General features: G+C 51.7%; 1 protein-coding gene across 1 annotated transcript in view; it reads left to right on the top strand.

Moving 5' to 3' along the window:
• GBA2 (glucosylceramidase beta 2) overlaps positions 1–23939 on the top strand; it is a 64708-nt gene that overhangs the window by 30575 nt on the left and 10194 nt on the right. The window contains exons 7-11 of the mRNA XM_054032145.1: positions 17800–17953; positions 18975–19100; positions 20022–20206; positions 20575–20679; positions 21340–21447. Coding sequence (XP_053888120.1) covers positions 17800–17953; positions 18975–19100; positions 20022–20206; positions 20575–20679; positions 21340–21447 — 678 coding nt within the window. The remainder of the gene's footprint in view (positions 1–17799; positions 17954–18974; positions 19101–20021; positions 20207–20574; positions 20680–21339; positions 21448–23939) is intronic.

Below are 23939 nucleotides of genomic sequence, written 5' to 3' on the forward strand. Positions count from 1 at the left end.
CAGACATACATATAGATCTATAACTCATCATACAAAGGCAATACAAACATATAAACAAGATTATCATATCTGGCAAATTATAACATTTTTGCAGATCTCTTACGTGGCATATCTGGCTGATTACTTCATGGGTGTTACCACGGGAGCCAACATTTGAAACAGGTATAGAGCCAACACTTATAATTTTAAATACAAAAATGATACATGCATCCAGCTAGCATAATCATAACCAGCAAATCATAACCTCCTCATTGACACCTTACTTGACCTCCTTTGTACAAGATTTGGTGCAACTATAGGACCTTGGTTGCAACAATGATCTATATAGTCACAGTTCATGTCAATAACGTCAACAGGCTTCTGCATGTCACCTGCGGGGGTCAGGAAGGAATTCTCCACCCCATGTAGTTGGGTGGAGTTTTTTTGGTTTTGTGCATTTTCCCCCTCCTTCCTCTGAAGCATCAGGGTTGGTCACGCTGGAGATGGGACACTGGACGGGTGGGCCAGGGCTCTGAGGTGGCACCGATCAGTCTCTCTCTCAGGGGCTTGGCTGGCTGGTTCTTGCTCACATGCTCAGGGTCTAGCTGGTTGCCACATGTTCCCAGGTCAGATTGGCAGGGACCATGGGGGGTTTCTATTTCCTCTGCAGTGTGTGGGCGCGGGTCCATCAGTTTCCTGCGGCGTGGGGGCCTTGGGCATGGTGCCTCTCGGCGCCTCCTGTCTTCTGCTTGTGGCATGTCACTGCCTGGTCTCCTAAGGGCTGCATGACTTTGGTCTCATTTCCGTTGTTGGGTTTAGTGGGCGGTGCTTGGTGGCCTGGGATATACTGCAGGTCAGACTAGAGATCTGGTGGACCCTTCTGGCTCTGTGAATGTACCAATGTAGTCTTGCAAGCAATTGTCACAGACAAGAGTTGAGCTCAGTAGCTACATCAAAGAACAGTGCAAGTCTCCGAGATTGCTTTGACATTTACTTGTGATCATCCATCATCGGGCTTTTGGCACTGAATGCAACTGTCCCCTTCCAGTGTTACTCCGAGGAGTAAGGACGCCATTGTCGCTAAGGCACTTCTAAGAGTGTGGCCCCTGCTGTGGGAATGGATTGCTCCCAATGGGCAGTTTACAGTATCAAAAGCAGTTGCTTAAAGGTATAGTTCAGAACTTAGTTTGCTTGGACTTGCACAGGAGGGCATGCCTCAGCATTAGGTAACATCTAAAATACGGTTACGTGAGGTCTCACTACAGAGCGCAGACTCACCAAGAGAACCCACAGCCATTGATGTTAAAGACCAGCAGGGGAAATACAAACTTTGGAATGAAATCTCACCACTAATTCTTCTCCCATTTGTGATTGGGATCCCCAGGGTGCAGCCTGGGACTGCGGGACCGCTGTGCCTCCTGAACTCTCTCCAGCCTGGGCTGTCTCTCACAATGCCTTGCTAGTGACCAGCAGCAAACCCCTCCACGTGCTGTGATCACTCAGCACAACAGCATGTGGAGCCCCACACCCAGCTAGATTGCATGAATGCTCCCAGAGCCACTCATGAATTGCACAGAGAAAGGCACCAGCCGAATCCCCCCGCAGCTCCCAGCACTGTACCGCCGGAATGTACCGCCTTGCACTGCTCAAAATGAGCGGAGCAAATTATTAATTGGTTCAGCACTTGATCAATGGAAAGTGGATGTACACCAGCCTTTGCAACCCTGAGCAGATTTACCAACCACTTCAGGCAAACTCACTGGCAAAGATAAACAATGAAACAAATGTATTCACTACAAAAGATAGTTTTTAAGTAATATTAAGTGATAGGCAAAAAGTCAGCGTTAGTTACCAAAATAAAGTAAAATATAAGCACGCAGTCTAAACTCTCAACCCTATTAGACTGGGCAACATCTAGATTAGCAGTTTTTCTCACCCCACTGGATATTGCAGTTCATAGTACGCAGGTTTCACCCTTGAAACCTGGGCCAGTCTCCTCTGTTGGAGTCTTCAGTCTTCTCAGTGTCCTTGTTGCTTGCAGCATAGGTGGGGGCAGGAGAAAAGGCCGAGCATGGGGCTGTGACAATGCGGTTCTGGCGGAGCCCAACTGAGAGTGCCAACTTAGGACAAATTGCTCAAATAGGGCAGTTACAGCCCAAGGCTGGGGTTTTTCCACCTCTAAGGCAAACCAAACCAGCCAGACTAGGAGGACTTTGGTCTCACCCCACTGGCTAACCGCAAATCTCACAAGCAATCTCCTTAGACACTCCAGTTTCCCAGTACTCCCACCAGTGCCACTCGTTATGGGGACAAATGGTTATGAAAACCAATACCCCAGTAAAAGAAAAAGGTTCTCCTGATCCCAAAGGACCAAGCCCCAGACCCAGGTCAATATACGAATCAGGTCTTACCCACAAATCACGCTGTTGCCAATCCTTTAGAATCTAAAATCTAAAGGTTTATTCATAAAAGGAAAAAGATAGAGATGAGAGTTAGAATTGGTTAAATGGAATCAATTACATACAGTAATGGCAAAGTTCTTGGATCAGGCTTGCAGCAGCGATGGAATAAACTGCAGGTTCAAATCAAGTCTCTGGAATACATCCCCCGCTGGGATGGGTCCTCAGTCCTTTGTTCAAAGCTTCAGCTTGTAGCAAAGTTCCTCCAGAGGTATGAAGCAGGATTGAAGACAAGATGGAGATGGGGCATCAGCCTTATATAGTCTTTTCCAGGTGTAAGTACACCTCTTTGTCCTTACTGTGGAAAATTACAGCAAAAATGGAGCCTGGAGTCACATGGGCCAGTCCCTGCATACTTTGCTGAGTTACAAGGCGTATCTGCCTTCTCTCAATGGGTCCATTGTATAGCTGATGGTCCTTAATGGGCCATCAAGCAGGCTAGGCAGAGCTAACACCAGTTTGTCTGGGATGTCACCCAGAAGCATAGCATAAGTTTGAAATACAGACAGTATAGAGCCAATATTCATAACTTCAGCTACAAAAGTGATACACACATATAGACAGCATAATCATAACCAGTAAACCATAACCTTGTCCTAGACACCCCATTTGACCCCCTTTATACAAGATTTGGGTGCCACTACAGGACCTTGGTTGCAACAATGATCTATATGGTCCCAGATTATATCAATAACATCACACCCCCAACGCAAAATTGATGCAGGAAGGGATGACACAAACATCACTGACTGCATCCCAAGAGCTCCCCATCCTTGGGTTTATCTCACTATGGCTAGTATCGGGGTAGGCACTATGGCTTAGCTGGCTAAAGAACAACAGAAATGGTTTATTAAAATTGTGTTTAACAACATGATTGAACCTCTTTACAAACTCAAGGTAAAACTTGGTTAGAACAATAGTGGATTGGATCTGCTCTGGCAGCATGGTTCCTGTATGTCTCATGTGATCTTGCCAAGAGCTAAAGAAAACAGCTACTTTATCCATACAAGCTCGGGCAAATGTTTGGAACCCAATTAACATAAAATAAATGCAGATATTAATGATGTTCATAGTACAGGAATCTTGGCATTTAGCCATGAAGGCAATATGGTAGCGTGCCTTAGTTTCCCTTCTCATACAGCACATTAGGTCTGGAATGTCTTTTCTCCTGTGCAAAGTTCCAATACTGTTCACAGGCATTAACTGTGAAACATTAGTATAGCAAGGCCTTTTAACATAAAGTGTGTTCTCATGTATTCCTTTTAACATGTTCAAGGGATTTTCCAACAGATTAGGAACATTGTACATTCTTACAGTTCTTGGTAATAGCAACACATTAGTTACAAAATTACCATTAGCATTAACAACAAATCCATTGCAAGTGTCCATCTACAATCATGGTTGTCATGCCACACCTTGGGCTCAATACCATTGGAGTTTGGGCATTTTAGGGTTAACCTGTGGCTTTCCTTTGCCAAATTCAGTTTTCTCTTTCCTCCTTGTCCTGCAGGATCACACCCTGATTTTTCTTGCTTACCAGAATTCACTGGCTGATGGGGTGGGCTCTCTGTGCTAACAGCTATTAGCAAGTCCTTCCCCTCCCAGCCAGACAAGTAATTTGCATTACCACAGACAGAAGCCAGTCCACCAGTTTTCATATCCTTAACTGCTATCATTTCCAAGGCTGGACTCTGTCTTAAAGAGATACCACACAAATCCAAAGAGTCTGAGGGTGAGAGTTTGCTTGCTCTCCCCTGCATCCTCAAGCATTTAGCCATAAAACTGTTCTGCTTTGAAACCCCATTAACCGAATCTGTCTTCAGACCCTGAAGCACAGACTGCTCACTTACAGAATTAGCATGGAGACATTCCTGTCCCAACACCATTGTCTTTCCAAGAAGCTGGCCACACACAACCACTTGCTTATAGGGTTGCTTAACTTTCTTAACAGCTCTTACTCCATCTGAGACCTTCTCAAAGCTACCCACACTGGATCTTTCGAAAGGAAAGTCAGTGGATCCATTCACAACAGAAAATTTCTGGCTGTTAGGAACTGAAACTTCCTTGATTAAATCACTCTCACATCCTTCAGTTGCAGGGAACTGCTTGCACAGATTACCATGAGGATTTCTTTCCCCAGGAGCTTTTCTAAGCAGCAAATCACCCCTCACAGAAATTTTGCCCTTACCCTCTTCATCTAGGGCCTGCTCTAAAGGAACACTTTCCTGAGAAACGACAGACTTTTTCCGGGTCTTACTTACATCCAGGATCACCTTTGGCCCATCAGGCAGATTTTTACACAATCCCCTTTCAGGCAAACCCATAGACTTCCTAGATAAAAGGTTAGAAACATTTCCCTTTCCTTTGCCACACACAAGTTCAGGAATCCTTTCCTTCTTGCTACAAGTTTCCACACCATCAGTAGATAACACAACCAAATCACCTTCATGCTCTCTTTGTGCCCTGGCTAGGGTATTACCCTGATTAGACAGAGTTGCTACACCCTTTACCAACCACACACTAGCAATAGGCAAAATATAAGCACCAGAATTGTCTGGTCTCTGGGATTTTGCTAAGACACTAACTGGATGCAACTTAGTTACAGTGCCAGTCTCCCCAGCAGACACAGACTTAGGACCATTCCCTTCCTGGGCTTTAGTTGAATTCAGAACCAACTCTGAGACAACTGCACTATTTTCAACCATCCCAGGCTGAAAGGCACCTTCTGTCTGCTCCACAGACAAAGACGAGCTGGAGACACCTTCTTTTTTACCAGACACACAGCTAGGGATTTCATTTCCCTTGTCCCAGCACACAGAGCCGTTCACAGACAACTGCTTGGAGACTGAGGTAGCTTCCTCCATAGGCAAGTCAATACCCCTGACAGATACAGGCACATTTCCTTCACTATCACTATTCTCCACACAGGAAACAGGTAAGGTATAAAGAAGAACAGGAGTACTTGTGGCACCTTAGAGACTAACAAATTTATTAGAGCATAAGCTTTCGTGGGCTACAACCCACTTCTTCGGAGGTAAGGTATAGGGACATTCATCTTCCACTATCCCTGCCTTCCCAAACTGCTGACTAGACAAATCCATCAGCTCACAAGGCTGCCTTGGCTTCTCCAAACTTTTCTTGCCTTCCTCTCCTTTGTCCCAGCACACAGGGCTGATTACAGACAAAGACTGGGAGAGTGGGGCAGCTTCCTTACCAGGCACCTTGCCACTCCCAACAGATAAACTGCTCTTTTTACTACACTGAGCCACTGCCAGCAAATCACAGTTACCCTTTTCAGGTTCACTTTTGCAAGCTGTACTAGCCACCAATGCATCACCCATCCAAAATCCACCCTTTCCTTCCTCAGTTAGGGCTTCCACCTGACCATCCACTTTAATCTGCTCCAGAGAAACATTTTCCTGCCCAATAAGATTTTGCTGCTCTTGATTTAACTCCAGATTCACTTCAGAGACACTAGACCGACATTCAGAAACTTCATTTACAGACAAATGGCTCTTCTCAGACAAACCTTTGGAGCAACCCTCCCCAGGCAAATCATTGCCCACAATAGACACAGGTTTAAGATTATTCCTGTCCTGTGACTGACTACCTGGACTGAACAAAGCTTTAACATTTTCCCCAATCAAAAGATCCTTAGGCAATAACTTCCTTACCCCAGCTATAACTTTATGCTTAGCACCATTCCATTCAAGGTGGATTCTGGCTAAAGGCACGCTTACAGTAAACTCATAGAGGACTACAACATTCACACTCTGATTTGGTAAATAATCTTCCTCTTTGACAAGATCTGCTTTAACCAGAGTGATGTTAGAAGCCATCATTTGCCCTAAACAGCTTTTACCATTGACTTTTACATTCTCTGTGAATTTTTCATTACCACTCCCATACAGAGCATTGGCACAAGTTATGGAGCCACTCTTTACTGAACACACAGTAAAAGCATTTACATAAAAGGTGGCAGAATTGGGGTACATTTGGTTACACCCAGACAACTGCTCAGAGTTATACAACATACCAACATTGTTATAAACTGGACTTTCAAGAGGATACAATTTCTGCTTTTCTTCCCTTGCTTTTTTGACTGGGAGCTGAAATCTTTGCACTTTTGCCTCAGCTTCTAGTTCCTGCAATCGAATTTCTGCCAGTCTTTGTTCATGCTCAAGTTGCAGTTTACTTGCTGCCTTTTGCTTTTCAATTGCTTCTGCCTTCTGATCACTGGCCATTAACAGATCTCTCAGTTCTTGATTTGTAGCTTTCTTTCTAAAGCTTATCCCCTTTTCTGAACACAAATCTTTCAGGGCTTTTTTGTCAAGGCCCTCATATGCTCTTTGCTCACCCATTGCAACTCTTCTTTAACCAACCAAACTCTCAATCCCAAAATTCAAATTTGGACAGCGTGGGGTTCTGACCCAAAGCTTAATTGACCTGGTTCTGTGGATCCAAGCACGACTACGCCACTGTGACAATGCGGTTCTGGCGGAGCCCAACTGAGAGTGCCAACTTAGGACAAATTGCTCAAATAGGGCAGTTACAGCCCAAGGCTGGGGTTTTTCCACCTCTAAGGCAAACCAAACCAGCCAGACTAGGAGGACTTTGGTCTCACCCCACTGGCTAACCGCAAATCTCACAAGCAATCTCCTTAGACACTCCAGTTTCCCAGTACTCCCACCAGTGCCACTCGTTATGGGGACAAATGGTTATGAAAACCAATACCCCAGTAAAAGAAAAAGGTTCTCCTGATCCCAAAGGACCAAGCCCCAGACCCAGGTCAATATACGAATCAGGTCTTACCCACAAATCACGCTGTTGCCAATCCTTTAGAATCTAAAATCTAAAGGTTTATTCATAAAAGGAAAAAGATAGAGATGAGAGTTAGAATTGGTTAAATGGAATCAATTACATACAGTAATGGCAAAGTTCTTGGATCAGGCTTGCAGCAGCGATGGAATAAACTGCAGGTTCAAATCAAGTCTCTGGAATACATCCCCCGCTGGGATGGGTCCTCAGTCCTTTGTTCAAAGCTTCAGCTTGTAGCAAAGTTCCTCCAGAGGTATGAAGCAGGATTGAAGACAAGATGGAGATGGGGCATCAGCCTTATATAGTCTTTTCCAGGTGTAAGTACACCTCTTTGTCCTTACTGTGGAAAATTACAGCAAAAATGGAGCCTGGAGTCACATGGGCCAGTCCCTGCATACTTTGCTGAGTTACAAGGCGTATCTGCCTTCTCTCAATGGGTCCATTGTATAGCTGATGGTCCTTAATGGGCCATCAAGCAGGCTAGGCAGAGCTAACACCAGTTTGTCTGGGATGTCACCCAGAAGCATAGCATAAGTTTGAAATACAGACAGTATAGAGCCAATATTCATAACTTCAGCTACAAAAGTGATACACACATATAGACAGCATAATCATAACCAGTAAACCATAACCTTGTCCTAGACACCCCATTTGACCCCCTTTATACAAGATTTGGGTGCCACTACAGGACCTTGGTTGCAACAATGATCTATATGGTCCCAGATTATATCAATAACATCACAGGGGCCCCCATGTCCTGTTTTATACCCTCAGTCCATGTGCTTGGAGAACACAAGTCCAGGCATGTCTGGGGGCATTGCTGAGTCCCCAGGCAAGGTTGAGCAATTCCCCTGGTGTGGCCTCATGCAGGTGAGTCATTGCATTGTAGCTCCCTTGCTGGACAGTGGCTGGTGATGGTGGTTCGACACCCGCCCGGGCATTGGTTATCCTCCTGGTTATTGTCTTTGGAGAGTTAGTATCTGTCGCTTCCCAAACCCACAGCATGTTTTAGCGGCCACCATACAACACAATTCTCATAACTTCATACGCATGAACGATACACATGTTTAGATTGAACAGTGGGTTTCAGCAGATCAGAACCTTTCCTTGATACCGTCCCAGGCCTGCTTTAGATGCAGTAGCACAGTTCTATACAGATGAGGAATGTGGGGGTTCCAGGGCCCTCCCGTGGGGTGTAGAGTGTCACACCATTAACCCTGGAACCCTCCACATGGCTGCTCTGGGGGTCCATTCTGCAGCTGCTTTGCGGGTTGATTCACCTCTTGGTCCTGTGACTCTGGATGAGGGGAGAGGCTGTCTCGGGGCTTCACTGAGATCTGGGGGTCCCACATGGTGACCTCAGTTTTATACCCTGATTCCAGGGTTTGTTAGAGGGGCCCGTTCTCATTTCTCACGGGCACTTGCCAACTGATTTCAGCTGCTGCTCTGCTGCCTCCATTGGGATCCAGTAGATGGCGCCGGTGTGTAACCCATCTCTTCGGTGCTTTTCTTACCAAGGCTTCGTATGTCTGGTTCATTTCAAGGACTGTATTTCCGTAGTCGCCCACATTGTTAATTAGAGTGTCCTCCTTCCAAAGTTACTCCCCGCTTTATATCTTTCAATATTCCTTCGTCTTTGGGTCATACAATTCCTATTTCTTCTAGAGTGCCACAATTATTTACAATGAAAACCAGCAAAGTCCCTTCTCTTCCAAATCTAATGCGCGTCCGTGTAGGCGTGCCTGGCTGTCCCTTCTTGTCAATCTCTGAGAGCGGCCACACCTCTTTGCTGCAGTCCTTCATGTGTTTTTGATCGTATAGAAGCATTTCACATGATTTAGGGCTTGCAGCAGAACAAGAGACACTATTCACACATAGGGTATGTCCACACGGCACACTCCTTTTGGGGCTGTGTATGTCTACACTGCAGCTGCTCCTCCATCTGAGGAGGCATTGCAGTTTCAAGCCCTTGTAGATAAAAAGGTGTCAATTTACAGATTCCCTCTGTTTCCCTCGGCGAAGCTTCCCGTCAGTCTGGGTTCAAGTTCAATGGTAAAAGTCTTTCTATTCTGGATGGTTTGTGGCAACCAGCAAAGGCTGCGTGGGCTGATCCAGTCTCATGTCAGTCACTCGCAACGAAAGCGGGTCAGTGAGGTCGGTTTCCCGATGAGGGTTTGTAGCGATTTCCTGTCAGCCTCCTCCTGAGGTGATAGTAATGGCAACAGCAACGCGCAGAACAAGGGAGAGCCCGTCACACTCAATGGCTTCCGACAAGGATGGTAGAAGAATGGGTTAGGGTTAGGTTGGGAAGGAAGTTATTCAGCCTCGCTTAGTATGAAACTGGCAAACTACCAAGCAGTCGTGTCTCGTTACCATGTCCTTTTCGGGGGGAAAAGTCTTGGCCGGTCTTTGCCCGAGGACTGACAAAGACAGGTGACTGTTAATACAGGAGGGCAGCGTGTAGCAGAGCATGGGCTAAGAGCTTCACTCGATGTTTGTGACTCAGTGGCAAGATCAGTTGCATCTGCAGTTCCTCTTCGCAGACATGATATTCTGCCCTTTTGCCAGAGACAAAACCTAAGAGAGAAAATCCCCCAGGTGAAGGAGATGGACTTTTTAGTGACAAAACTAACGACGTTTTAGGAGAGATAAAGGATACACGATCAACAGCAAGATGATGTAGGTCTGTTTTAGTCTTTCAGGAACCAACATTTAGATTCCTCACAGTTTTACTCCCATTATCTTTGTTGTCTTACCACACCCAAAGATGACAAGCATACCAACAACAACAAACCTGCAACTTCTCAGCAGCAGAGAAAGTCTTTAAACCGCTCATGGCATCAAGTCATTCTGCAATTTCCTTTTCTCTAGGAAATCAGAGGAGTGAGGATTGAGATCTGCCAACCGCTCAATGATACAACTGTACTTCCCCTTTTTGAATGTCCGCTTTCTCACATCTTCCATGCATGGGTCGGACAATAGTGGGCTTTAGAAATTACAGAAAAAGGTTTTACTATTCAATTCAGGGCCCTCCCGCTATCCAACACCCTCCCTCCCCACCTTTCTCTCCTCAGGGACTCCTCCCGTGAGACTATGATAAGAATAGAAATTCAGTCCCTTCTTGAAGTAGGGGCAGTCGAGGAGGTTCTCCAGGAGTACAAGAATCTGGGGTTTTATTCAAGATGTTTCCTTATACTGACAAAGGGTGGAGGACTCCATCAGATATTGGACCTAAGGAAGCTTACTGCATACGTCAGAAAGTTCCATTTCCATATGGTAATCCTGGAATCTCTCATCCCCTCACTTTCAAGTCAAGTATCAGGAGAGCCGTGTTAATCTGTATCCACAAAAACAACGAGGAGTCCGCTGGCACCTTAAAGACTAACAGATTTATTTGAGCATAAGCTTTTGTGGGTAAAAAACCCACTTCTTCAGATGCATGGAGTGAAAATGACAGATACAGGCATAAATATATATTGGACATGAAGAGAAGGGAGTTACCTTACAAGTGAAGAACCAATGCTGAAGGCCAGTTTAGTCAGGGTGGATGTTGTCCACTCCCAATAATTGATGAAGAGGTGTCAACACCAAGAGAGGGAAAATTGCTTTTGTGGTTAGCCAGCCACTCCCAGTCTCTATTCAAGCCCAAATTGATGGTGAAGTTTGCAAATGAATTGTAGCTCAGCAGTTTCTCTTTGAAGTCTGTTTTTGAAGTTTTTTTTATTGAAGGATGGCTACTTCTAAATCTGTTGTTTAGTGTCCCGGGAGCGTTCTCCAACTGGTTTTTTAATGTTATAATTCTTGATGTCAGATTTGTGTCCATTTATTCTTTTGCGTAGAGACTGTCCGGTTTGGCAAATGTACATGGCAGAGGGGCATTGTTGGCACATGATGCCATATATCACATTGGTAGATGTGCAGGTGAACAAGCCCCTGATGGCGTGGCTGATGTGGTTAGGTCCTATGATGGTGTCGCTAGAGTAGATATGCTAGAGTAGATAATCTTTCAAGTCAAGGTTGGTTTGCAGCCCTTGATTTAAAGGAGGTGTGTTTTCATAGTGTGAGGAGACCAAAACATTGCAAATACCTGCAGTTTGCCATTGGACAAGATCACTTCCAATACCAGGTTCTACCCTTTGGGCTTTCAGTGGTGCCTAGAGTCTTAACAAAACGCCTCTCTGTGGTAGTGGCTTTTCTAAGACATCAAGGAGTTTTTGTTGACCTGCTTTTGAGCAATTGGCTTCTGAAGACACCAGCCAAGGAAGTTTTGATAAGGGATTCTGCTATAGGCCTGTTTCACAATGTAAGTCTGTTAATAACTGTGAACAAATCTCTTCCATCACCTGTTCAGAGCATTCCTTTCATAGGCCCTACCCTGGAGAGAGCAGAGCTCTCCTCTCAGGGGCAGGTTTTAGAATATTCAGACTGCAATACCAGTATTTGACCAGAAACCTGTTCCGAAGGTGGTTATTTATCTGAAATTGCTGGTCCCATGGCATCAGCAACATACGTCACCCCTATGCTAGGCTCGGAATGGGGCCACCGCAGAATGGGGGGACTTAGAATTACAGCCCAACCAAAGATTGCATGTCCAGAAGAATTTGTATTCCATAAGGAGTCTGATGTCTGTGCTGCGGGGGGCTCGGACAGAAAACACGCTCAGAGGGACAGCTGGCATTGACATTCGCTTCCAATGCACCCATGTCACGGAGTCTTGGGGGACTCAGGGCCATGCACCCCCGGCCTCCTGCGATTCACCATGACTCTCAGCCAGCCAGTAAAGCAGAAGGTTTATTTGGATGACAGGAATACAGTCCAAGACAGGTCTTGCAGGCACAGACAACAGGGCCCCCCTCAGTTAGGTCCAGCTTGGGGTCCAGGGCATCCCAGCCCACCCCCCTTTGGGGGGGGGGTCAGAGCCATCTCTGCCTCCCAGCCATCTCTCCAGCTCGCTTCCAGCACTCTGCCTTCAGCGACCCCTCCCACAGCCTTTGTTCAGTTTCCCGGGCTAAGGAGTCACCTGGCCTTCAACCCCTTCCTGGGTTCTCATGTTACACACTCAGGTATGCGCCTTCGGGCAGACTCAGACTCCCATCCCCCAATGCAGACTATCCCAGTCACACTCCCCTGTCAGCATTCACAGACCACAGTAAGAACAGTCCCAGTTCGTCACAACCCACGACAGGATGGGGAGAGCACCTAGGGGAGTTGGTGGGGAGAGATGGCTGGAGCGACAGAGAGGGAGCGTTGTATTTACATGTGCTAGAACTGAGAGCAGTCTGTCTGGCCTGAGGTCCTTTCTCCCACAGACACACGAGACAAGGCAATAGGTGTTACACACAACACGACAGTGCTGTATTACCTGAGGCAGAGAGGCCTGGTTCATCTCACCTTTGCAGGGTGGCCGTAGATCTATGGGACTGGTACATTCGACCCAATGGTTACCCAAGAGGTCCTTCACCTAGCAGGCAAGGAGAACAGCAAAGTGGATGAGCTCAGCAGAGATTTGATGCAGCCACACAAATGGTCTCTGAAGGATCCAGTACTTCAAGATGTCTTTGGTCTTTGGGGGATCCAGAGAGATGTGTTCGCTGCCAGCAGGGACAGGAAGGACTTTGATTTTGCTTGAGACAAAGAATCCAATTTCAGATGCATTTCTCCTTAACTGGGGGCAGGGCCCATCCCATCCCGTGAGTTCCCCACTTCCCAGCAGTACTGGAAAGAGAGAGATCAGGACAAGGCCAACATAATTGTACCAGTCCCTGCTTGGCTCAGGCAGCAGGGGCACACAGATCTCCCTAGGGTCTCCAAGGGGAATTTCAAATGTCTGCCTGCAGGCCTGGGTTTGTTGTCACAGCAGGAAGGGAATATTTATCATCCTGGTCCTCTGGCCCTGCACCAAATGACTTGGATCGTAGGACTTTTACAGACGTGAAAAGACCTGATATGATGGACGTACAACTGATTTTCATTATTTTCATTAACTCTGGAAGTAGACGTAGATTCAGCGCCATCTACTGGATACCAGTGGGAGCAGCAGAGCAGCGGCTGAAATCAGCTGGCAAGTGCCCAGGAGAAATGAGACGGTGCCGCCCTCCCCCCCCTTCCCTCCTCCTCTGGGGTCTCGGTGCTGCGACTGCAGAGGCAGTGGACAGAGCGAGGGGCAGGGAGCTCCCTCGCGGGGAGGAGGCGCGGGAGCACTGGGGCGCTGCTCCGGGAAGGCTCCAGTGTCTGACCTGTGCAGGCCCAGCAGCGGGAGCGCGCAGACAACATGACGAATGCCAGTTATGAGTCAGCGACAGAGAGTCCTGTGGCACCTTATAGACTAACAGACCTATTGGAGCATGAGCTTTCCTGGGTGAATGCCCACTGCGTCCGTTCTGTTACGTCCAATACGTCTGTTAGTCTATAAGTGCCACAGGACTCTTTGTCACTTTTTACAGATCCAGACTAACACGGCTCCCCCTCTGATACTTGAGGTATGAGTCAGTAACCTCCATCTTATCACCCTTAGTGACTGGGTCTTCAAATCTGCGCTGACCTCTGGCACGGGCCCTGCTGTAACTCCAGCACCCGTTTATTGCCGCACTAGGGGCAGAGTTCCAATTCTGAAGGGTCTCTTTGGCTCAAATAGCCCCTCAGCCCTGCCACTAGCTGTGCCGTGTGCTCCATGCCAGGTCCCTGTTTGGCCCGTGGGGCGCCCGTCTGTGAAGCCTTTGCTGCTGGGTTTTTGTAGCATCCGTGGCACCATGAAGGACTGTCCTCCCTCTGCTTTTACTGCTAAGGCCCTTCTAGAAAGGAGCATTTTGCTAACGCTGTGTGACTGTCACTGGGGTGCTTCCCTCTCCCCTGGACGTTGAGTCTAATTAGATTGTGGTCACTGTTGCTTAGTGGCTCAGCTGCTGTCACTTCTTGAATTGGCTCCTGTGTGTTACTTAAGACAAAGTCAAGAATGGCATCAGAACGGCCAGACTGGGCCAGCCGAAAGGTCCATCTAGCCCAGTACCCCGTCTTCCAACAGCGGCCAGTGCCAGGTGCCCCAGAGGGAACGAACAGAACAGGTAACCATCAAGTGATCCATCCCCTGTCACCCATTCCCAGCTTCTGGCAAACAGGCTAGGGACACCATCCCTGCCATCCTGGCTAATAGCCATTGATGGACCTGTCCTGCATGAACTTACCTAGTTCTTTTTTGAACCCCGTTATAGTCTTGGCCTTCACGACATCCCTGGCAACAAATTCCACAGATTGTGTGTTGTGTGAAGAAATACTTCCTTTTGTTTGTTTTAAACCTGCTGCCTGTTAATTTTCATTGGGTGACCTCTGGGTCTTATGTTGTTTACCCTGTTATATAACACTTCCTTATTTACTTTCTCCAAACCATTCTTGATTTTATAGACCTCTAGCATATCCCCCGTTAGTCATCTCTTTTCCAAGCTGAACAGTCCCAGTCTTATTCATTTCTCCTCATATGGAAGCCGCTCCATACCCCTAATCATTTTTGTTGCCCTTTTTCAATTCCAATATATCTTTTTTGAGATGGGGCAACCAGAACTGCATGTAGTATTCAAGGTGTGGGTCTACCATGGATTTATATAGAGGCAATATGATATTTTCTCTTTTTTTCCTAATGATTCCCAACATTCTGTTCACTTTTTTGACTGCCGCTGCACATTGAGTGGATGTTGTCAGAGAACTCTCCACAATGACTCCAAGATCTCTTTCTTGAGTGGTAACAGCTAATTTAGACCCCGTCATTTTATAAGGATAGTTGGGATTATGTTTTCCAATGTGCATTACTTTGCATTTATCAACATTGAATTTCATCTGCCATTTTGTTGCCCAGTCACCCAGGTTTGTGAGATCCTTTTGTAGCTCTTCACAGTCTGCCTGGGACTTAACTATCTTGAGTAGTTTTGTATCATGTGCAGATTTTTCCACTTCACTGTTTACCCCTTTTTCCAGATCATTTATGAATATGTTGAATAGGACTGGGCCCAGAACAGACCCATGGGAGACACCACTATTTACCTCTCTCCATTCTGAGAACAGACCATTTATTCCTACCCTTTGTTTCCTATCTTTTAACCAGTTACTGATCCATGAGAGGACCTTCCCTCTTATCCCATGATAGCTTACTTTGCTTAAGAGCCTTTGGTGAGGAACCTTGTCAAAGACTTTCTGAAAGTCCAAGAAACTCCCAGCTACAGTACGGGAACAAATCTACATGGACACACCCCCAGAACCCCGACCAGGGGTATTCTATCTACTACCAAAGATCCATAAACCCGGAAACCCTGGACGCCCCATCATCTCAGGCATTGGTACTCTGACAGCAGGATTATCTGGCTATTTGGACACTCTCCTCAGACCCTATGCTACCAGCACTCCCAGCTATCTTCGAGACACCACCGACTTCCTGAGGAAACTACAGTGCATTGACGTTCTTCCTGAAAACACCATCCTGGCCACCATGGATGTAGAAGCACTTTATACCAATATTCCACATGAGGATGGACTACAAGCTGTCAGGAACAGTATCCCTGATGAGGCCACAGCAAGCCTGGTGGCTGAGCTTTGTGACTTTGTCCTCACCCACAACCACTTCAGATTTGGGGACAACTTATACCTTCAAGTCAGTGGCACTGCTATGGGTACCCGCATGGCCCCACAGTATGCCAACATTTTTATGGCTGACTTAGAACAACGCTTCCTCAGCTCTCGTCCCCTAGTGCCCCTCCTCTACTTGCGCTACATTGATGACATCTTCATCATATGGACCCACGGAAAGGAGGCCCTTGAAGAATTCCACCTGGACTTCAACAATTTCCACCCCACCATCAACCTCAGCCTGGACCAGTCCACACAAGAGATCCACTTCCTGGACACTACAGTACAAATAAGTGATGGTCACATAAACACCACCCTATACCGGAAACCTACTGACCGCTATACGTACCTACATGCCTCCAGCTTCCATCCAAGACACATCATACGATCCATTGTCTACAGCCAAGCCCTAAGATACAACCGAATTTGCTCCAACCCCTCAGACAGAGACAAACACCTACAAGATCTTTATCAAGCATTCGTAAAACTACAATACCCACCTGGGGAAGTGAGGAAACAGATTGACAGAGCAAGACGGGTACCCAGAAATCACCTACTACAGGACAGGCCCAACAAGGACAATAACAGAACACCACTGGCCATCACATGCAGCCCCCAGCTAAAACCTCTCCAGCGCATTATCCACGACCTACAACCTATCCTGGAAAATGATCCCTCACTCTCACAGACCTTGGGAGGCAGGCCAGTCCTTGCTTACAGACAACCCCCCAACCTGAAGCAAATACTCACCAGCAACTACGCACCACACCACAGAAACACCAACCCAGGAACCTATCCCTGTAGCAAACCTCGTTGCCTACTCTGTCCCCATATCTACTCTGGCAACAGCATCAGAGGACCCAACCACATCAGCCACACCATCAGGGGCTCATTCACCTGCACATCCACTAATGTCATATATGCCATCATGTGCCAGCAATGCCCCTCTGCCATGTACATTGGCCAAACCGGACAGTCCCTCCGCAAAAGAATAAATGGACACAAATCGGACATCAGGAATGGTAACATACACAAGCCAGTAAGTGAACACTTCAATCTCCCTGGTCATTCTATCACAGATTTAAAAGTCACTGTCATTGAACAAAAAAACTTCAGAAACAGACTTCAAAGAGAAACAGCAGAACTAAAATTCATTTGCAAATTCAACACCATTAATCTGGGCTTGAATAGGGATTGGGAGTGGCTGGCTCACTACAGAAGCAGCTTTTCCTCTCCTGGAATTGACACCTCCTCATCTATTATTGGGAGTGGACTACATCCACCCTGATTGAATTGGCCTTGTCAACACTGGTTCGCCACTTGTGAAGTAACTCCCTGCTCTCCATGTGTCTGTATATAATGCCTGCATCTGTAGCTTTCACTCTATGCATCCGAAGAAGTGAGGTTTTTACTCACGAAAGCTTATGCCCAAATAAATCTGTTAGTCTTTAAGGTGCCACCAGACTCTTTGTTGTTTTTGTATCCACTGGACCCCCTTGTCCAATGCTTGTTGACACTCTCAGAGACTTGTACTAGATTGGTGAGGCATGAATTCCTTTTTCAAAAGCTGTGTTGACTCTTCCCCAACAAATTGTGTTCACCTGTGTGTCTGACGATTCTGGTTTTTTACTATAGTTTCAACCAGTTTGCCTGGCACTGTGGTTAGGCTTACTGGCCTGTAATTGCCAGGGTCGCCTCTGGTTGGCCTTTCCTTGTAGGCACTAGAACTTGCTGTTCCAAGAAGCAGTCACTGAACATGTTTAGAAATTGTTTCTCTGCACTTTGTGCCTTTGCTCAGTTTATCAGAGGGGCCAAGTGCTGAGTCTGGACCAGCCTCGCTCCTTGCCTGAGCCTGCAGGACAGTGTGGGGCTGACGGCCGGTCCGGGGGTGAGAGTCCCAGCGTTCCCACCGTCTGCTTTTCTTACCTGACAGGGAAGGGCAGCCTCACCGAGAAGGGGGAGGTGACTGCAGCAGCTGTCTGTGCCACCTGCACAGTGCCGCCCCGGGGGCACAGGACACTGGAGCTGGGCATGGCCTGGGACATGCCGCGCATTCACTTTGGCTCAAAGGAGAAGCTACATCTCAGGTACGTGCCCAGATCCCCCGTGTGCTTCCAGGCACAGCTGCCACCCACCAGACGGAGCTGCGTGCCGTGTGCCCGGCCTTCTCTCTCCGTCACGCAACATGGACCCGGCACCTCCTCCAGGGCGGGCATCTTGCATGGTCACCGTGCCCCTGGGACACTGCCCAGCTCCCCCCACCGCACCCCCCAGCACGCGCCCCAGCCTGGTCTCACATAGCCCCAGCCGGTCCCATCAAGGAGGAGCCGTGCCTGCTGGGGCATGTGGTCTGCAGACTCCTGAGTGGTGCCCATGCCTCGGGAGAGTCTGCCCAGCAGCCTGCCGTCCCTCAGGCACCTTTGCCTGTATTGCCCATCGTTTAACTCTGAGACTCCATCGCTGGGAGTCTGGATATCAAGGTTGGGCCCCGCTCTGGCTCAGCCCAGCACTGGGCCTGGTGCAAGGGCTGCTGGGGGGGGCTGCAGCCGATGTGCTGCAGGTGCTCAGAGTGGATGGTGACACGGGTCCTTTCTGGCCTCCTGGCTGCTTGTAATGGCGCACGGCCCGTCTGGGTGCCCCAGCCTTGGGACCCCCGTCCTAGCGCCCCTCGGCCAGGCCAGCTGCAGCCGCTGCTCCTTTCCCATCCGAGCTGGGAGCCCTGCTGGGAAGCGGCAGGTGGGGATGGCTGTGCCTGGGTCAGCAGCAGTGTGTCAGGGTGACAACCTGCGCCCAGCCTGGGGAGGGGCAGTTCCCCTTCTGCAGGGTGCTAGAGCCGTGAAAGTTTCTGTACGGCACTGCCGGCACATGTGGCGCCCTGAGAGAGGGTGGGAGGGAGAGCAATGGCAGGGCCCCTACCCGAGGGGAATCCATCTCCCCCACCCCTCCCAGCAGTGCCAGGGCTGTGCTGAGAACCAGCCCTGTGGGTGGCTGGCTGGGGCAGGGGTCCCTGCCGCAGGGGGGAGCGTGCTGTCCTGTGCAGACAGGGCCAGACAGACGGCATCGGGCTGCCTCCTGCAGGCCTGCACCCAGTAACGTCTCTCCCCGCAGGCGGTACACGCGCTATTTCGGCAGCGCAGGGGACGCGTGCCCGGCCCTCTCCCACTATGCGCTCACGCACTATGAGCAGTGGGAGGAGAAGATCGAGAGCTGGCAGAGACCCATCTTGGAGAGCAGGTAGAGTAGTCACCTGGCTGGTAGCCGGGGCCATCTCCAGTGGGGGGGAGCCCCCTGGGGCCGAGGGGAGCCCCCTGTCCAGGCCTCCGACAGGGTCGGGTAGAATTGACAAGCCGCTGCTGTCACCAGGGGTCTGCAGAGTTGGTTTGTTGGTTTGGGGCAGGTTTGGCCTCCTGCCAGCAGCAGAGTGGCTCGTCGGAAAGTCCCTGCATCCCCCCAGTGGCTGGTCCTGCTGTACCCAGCTCCCGAAGTGTGGGGAGGCGCGCGTGCTGCTCCTGCGTGTGCACCAGGGCGGGTGTCTCACTGTGCTCCCCCATGCAGGGGGCCTCTGGGGGTCTCCTTTCAGAGCCTGTCACCCGGTGGGTGAGCCCCATGCCCGTGTGTGGGCAGGTGCCGGGCCCCGGGGCCGGTTGTCTCCTCACCGGTTCCCTTAGGCCAGAGCCGTGGGGCAGAGCTCCTAGCGGGGTGTCTCCATTCCTTGCTTCCCTGGCTCCGGGGCAGGGGAGGCTGCGCACACGCAGGCCCAAGGAGCCTGCTGTTGTCTGGAGAGCAGAGCCAGGCCAGGCTGGCGCTTGGCCCCTGGAAGGGCCCAGGAGCTGAGCTCCCAGCTGGCCTGAGAGGCCGGTCGCTCCTGAGCTGTGAGCGGTTCCCTCAGTGCAGCTGCTGCGGCGGGCTGGAGCCTGCGTCCCCCGCGGCCTTCTGTCCTCTCCCCCGAGGGGAGGTGGGGGTGGGCAGGTGTGTCTGAATACGCTGCCCCCCAGCTCTGTGTCTCGAGGAGGGCCGGGGGGGCCCTTCCTGGGGTCTGAGGAAGGGGCGGGTTGGGTTGTAGGGCTCCTGCCCATGAGGCCGGGCTGTGGCTCCATGAAGGGGGATCCACAGAGGCGACATATTCGCTCTCCCATCTGTCCCTCTCGCCCACAGCCACCTACCCCCCTGGTACAAGTCGGCTCTCTTCAACGAGCTCTACTTTGTGGCGGATGGCGGGACCCTGTGGCTGGAGCTGCCCCCGGAGGCCTGCGCGGAGGACGTGCAGGGCCCAGCGGGGACCGGGCTGTCCCAGATCTTCCCTGTCCTGCGGGAGTACGGAAGGTTTGCTTACTTGGAAGGTAAAGTGCAGGGCTGAGAGCCGCAGGGCGAGGGTCCCACTCACCCCTCCCAACTGAGCCTAGGGCAAGGGGCTTCTCACCCTCTGGGGCGGCCTCGCTGACCCACTTCTCTCAGGGCGCGGGGAGGGAGCAGCTTGCCCCCCCATGGAGTCCCATTGGGGGCTGCACCCCCTCGCCCAGGCCGGGGGCGCTGCCTCGCTGCTCACAGCCCCCAGGAAGGGTAAATTCCCTGCTAGGCACAGGGCCGGGGACTGGGCCCAACCCCTCGTCCCCCACTCCCCATCTTTTGTGGAGGGGTGGGGACCTCTGGTGCCCCTGCGGCCCCCTGGCAGGCTCTGCCCCCCTCACTGTGTGTGCTGGGCTTCCAGGCCAGGAGTACCGGATGTACAACACCTACGACGTTCACTTCTACGCCTCCTTCGCGCTCGCCATGCTGTGGCCCAAGCTGGAGATCAGCCTGCAGTACGACATCGGTGAGCACCCAGCCCGGGCCCCCTGGCCAGCCCAGGCCCCTCGGCAAGTTCACCGACCCCCAGCCCAGCCCCCTGGCCAGCCCGGGCCCCTCGGCAGGTTCACCGACCCCCAGCCCGGGCCCCCTGCCCAGCCCGGGCCCCTCGGCAGGTTCACTGACCCCCAGCCCAGCTCCCTGGCCAGCCCGGGACCCTCGGCGGGTTCACGGGTCCGCGGCCCAGCCTCCCGCCCCTCCCGTGCCCCTTGTCAGGCTCACTGACCCCCAGCCCGGCCCCTCAGCGGGTGCACCAGCCCCCTGCCTTGCAGCCCATCCAGCCCAGGGCACCAGCAAACTGCCACAGCCCCCTCAAGGCAGGGAGGGAGCCGGCTGACCGTGCGGCTCGGGCCGGGGAATCCTGTCTGGGCACTGGGGGTGGTTTCTGCTTCCTTTGCTGCACCCCATCAGGGCAGGGATCGAGTGTGGCCCTGGGGCCCTCAGCAGGGGCGGTCTGAGCTCACTGCTCCTGCCAAGGCCGGGGGCCGTCGCCCGTTCTGACCCGAGACACCCCGCACCTGGCACCGGGGCGAGTGGTCTCTGCAGGGATAGGGGGGCTCACCCCACTGGCCAGGGAGACCGTGGCGTGGCTGGGCCCGCCAGCTCGCTGAGGGTCTGTGTCTCCCAGCTGCTGCTGTGCTGAACGAGGACACGCAGCCCAGGCTGTACCTGATGAACGGGCAGATGGCCCAGGTGAAGCTGAAGAACGTGGTGCCCCACGACATCGGGGATCCCGGTAAGGTCTCGCCCTGGCGTGTGGCTGGGGCCAGGGCGGGGCTGTGCCTGGCAGCCCATTCTCCAGCTCAGTTATAAACGCCCCACGTGATGGGCTCACCCTGCTTAGGGTTACCATATTTCAGCAAGCAAAAAAGAGGACGGGAGGAGCCCCGCCCTAGCCCCGCCCCTGTCCTGCCCTAGCCCCGCCCCTGCCCCACCCACTTCCCGCCCCCCTCATAACCCCCAACCCTCCCCCCCCGCTCTTTGTCCCCTGACTGCCCCCTCCTGAGACCCTCTCCCCAGTCCTAACTGGCCACCTAGGACCCTACCCCCTACCTGTGCCCTGATTGCCCCAACCCTTATCCACACCCCCAGACAGAGCCCTGGGACTCCCACACCCCATCCAACCACTCCCCACCCCCTGACAGTCCCCCCCCAGAACTCCCGACCCATCTAAACCCCTCTGCTCCCTGTCCCCTGACTGCTCCGATCCCTCTCCCCACCCCTGCCCCCTGACAGCCCCCCCGAAGCTCCCAAACACCCACCCCCCACTCCTTGTCCCCTGACTGCCCCCTCCTGGGACCCCTGCTCCTAACTGCCCTCCAGAACCCCACCCCCTACCTAAGCCTCCCTGTTCCTTGTCCCCTAACTGCCCCCTCCTAAGACCCCCCCCCCAAACTGCCCCCCAGGACCCTACCCCCTACCTGTACCCTGACTGCCCAAAACCTTACCCACACCTCCCAGAAAGCCCCCCCCGAACTCCCGACCCCCCCCCCTTGACTGCCCCCCCCCAAACTCCCTGCCCCTTCTCCTGCCCCCTGGCTCCCTTGTCGTTGGCCTTCGGTTCGCCTAAGGGCTCTCTGGGAGCTTGCTGAGTCTGAGCCGTTCTCCCGGCACGCTGGGCAGCAGCGGGGGAGGAGCTCCAGCCTGCCGGAGGCGAATGCAGGGAGGGAGGGAGGGAGGGAGCTATGCTGCAGGGGAGGAGGGGGAAGTGGAGGAGGGGGTCTCTCTCGCTGTCGGAGCCCCATGTAAGTAGCACCATCCGGCTGCCCTGTTAGCCGCACGTGCTCTGCATGGGGGGAGGGAGGGAAGTCCGGACATTAACAAATTCCCCCCGGACGCTATTTTTAGTTCAAAAATCCGGACATGTCCGGGGGAATCCGGATGAATGGTAACCCTAACCCTGCTCCACAGCCAGGCCCAGCCCCACTGGGAATGTGTCCTCAGATGCAGCCAAACTGTCCCTTGGTGTGCCTGGGGGAGGTGGGAGGGGGGCAGGGAGTGGGTGGGGCAGGGAGGCCACTGCCAGGAGAGCCCTGTCACAGAGTCCCCGGGCGATGCTCTGGAACTGCTCCCCACAAAGCCAGTCAGGACTCTGGGGAGCCTCCTCTCCCTCGGAGCAGACTGTCTTCAGGGCAAGACGCTCACACGGCTTCACCTCCTGGGTCTCTCCTGGGAGCATTCAGCATATGCCCCTCCGTGCGCTTCCCACAGCGAGTCCACCCCGGCGGGGTCCTGGGGAAGCCAGAGGGTCCTGCACCCCCACTTCGCAGTCAGACGTGACTCTCAGCCAGTCAGTACAACAGAGGTTTATGAGATGACAGGAACATGGTCTAAAACAGAGCTTGTAGGTACCGAGAACGGGACCCCTCAGCCAGGTCCATTCTGGGGCCCAGCAAGCCAGACACCCCCGTCTGCTCTAACTCCTCGTCCCCAGCCAGCTCCAAACTGAAACCCCCTCCAGCCCCTCCTCCTCTGAGCTTTGTCTCTTTCCCGGGCCAGGCGGTCACCTGATCTCTTTGTTCACCTTTAGCTATTACCTTGCAGGGGGGAAGGGCCCTGGCCATTTGTTGCCAGGATACAGAGTGTTGGCCATTTACACACACTGGAGACTTAAGAAATGCATAGGGGAAACTGAGGCACCCACACAGTATTCAGAGGAAACATTAAGAACAGTCCCACTTCGTCATAGGCCCCACCACTGCTGCTAGGTTGGGGGGCGGATGCGGTGGAGGTGGGTGTGCAGTGCAGTTACAGGGATGGGGAGACCGTTCCCAGGAAGGCTCACTGCCCGGGGGGGGGGGGGCGCAGTACAGTTACAGGAGAGCTCACTGCAGGTGTTGGGGGTGCAATGCAGGTGCTGGGAGGGTGCAGTGTAGTTACAGGGGGGCTCACTGCAGGTGTGGGGTGCAATGCAGGTGTTGGGGGCGCAGTGCAGTTACAGGGGGCTCACTGAAGGTGTTGAGGGCACAGTGCAGTTACAGGAGAGCTCACTGCAGGTGCTGGGGGGCACAGTGCAGTTACAGGAGAGCTCACTGCAGGTGCTGGGGGGGGCACAGTGCAGTTACAGGGGGCTCACTGCAGGTGCTGGGGGCGCAGTGCAGTTACAGGAGGGCTCACTGCGGGTGTGTGGGGTGGAGTTACAGGAGGGCTCACTGCAGGTGCTGGGGGGCGCAGTGCAGTTACAGGCGAGCTCACTGCAGATGCTGGGGGGCACAGTGCAGTTACAGG

This window comes from Malaclemys terrapin, chromosome 6, assembly GCF_027887155.1.
Source record: "Malaclemys terrapin pileata isolate rMalTer1 chromosome 6, rMalTer1.hap1, whole genome shotgun sequence".
NCBI classification, from domain to species: Eukaryota; Metazoa; Chordata; order Testudines; family Emydidae; genus Malaclemys; species Malaclemys terrapin.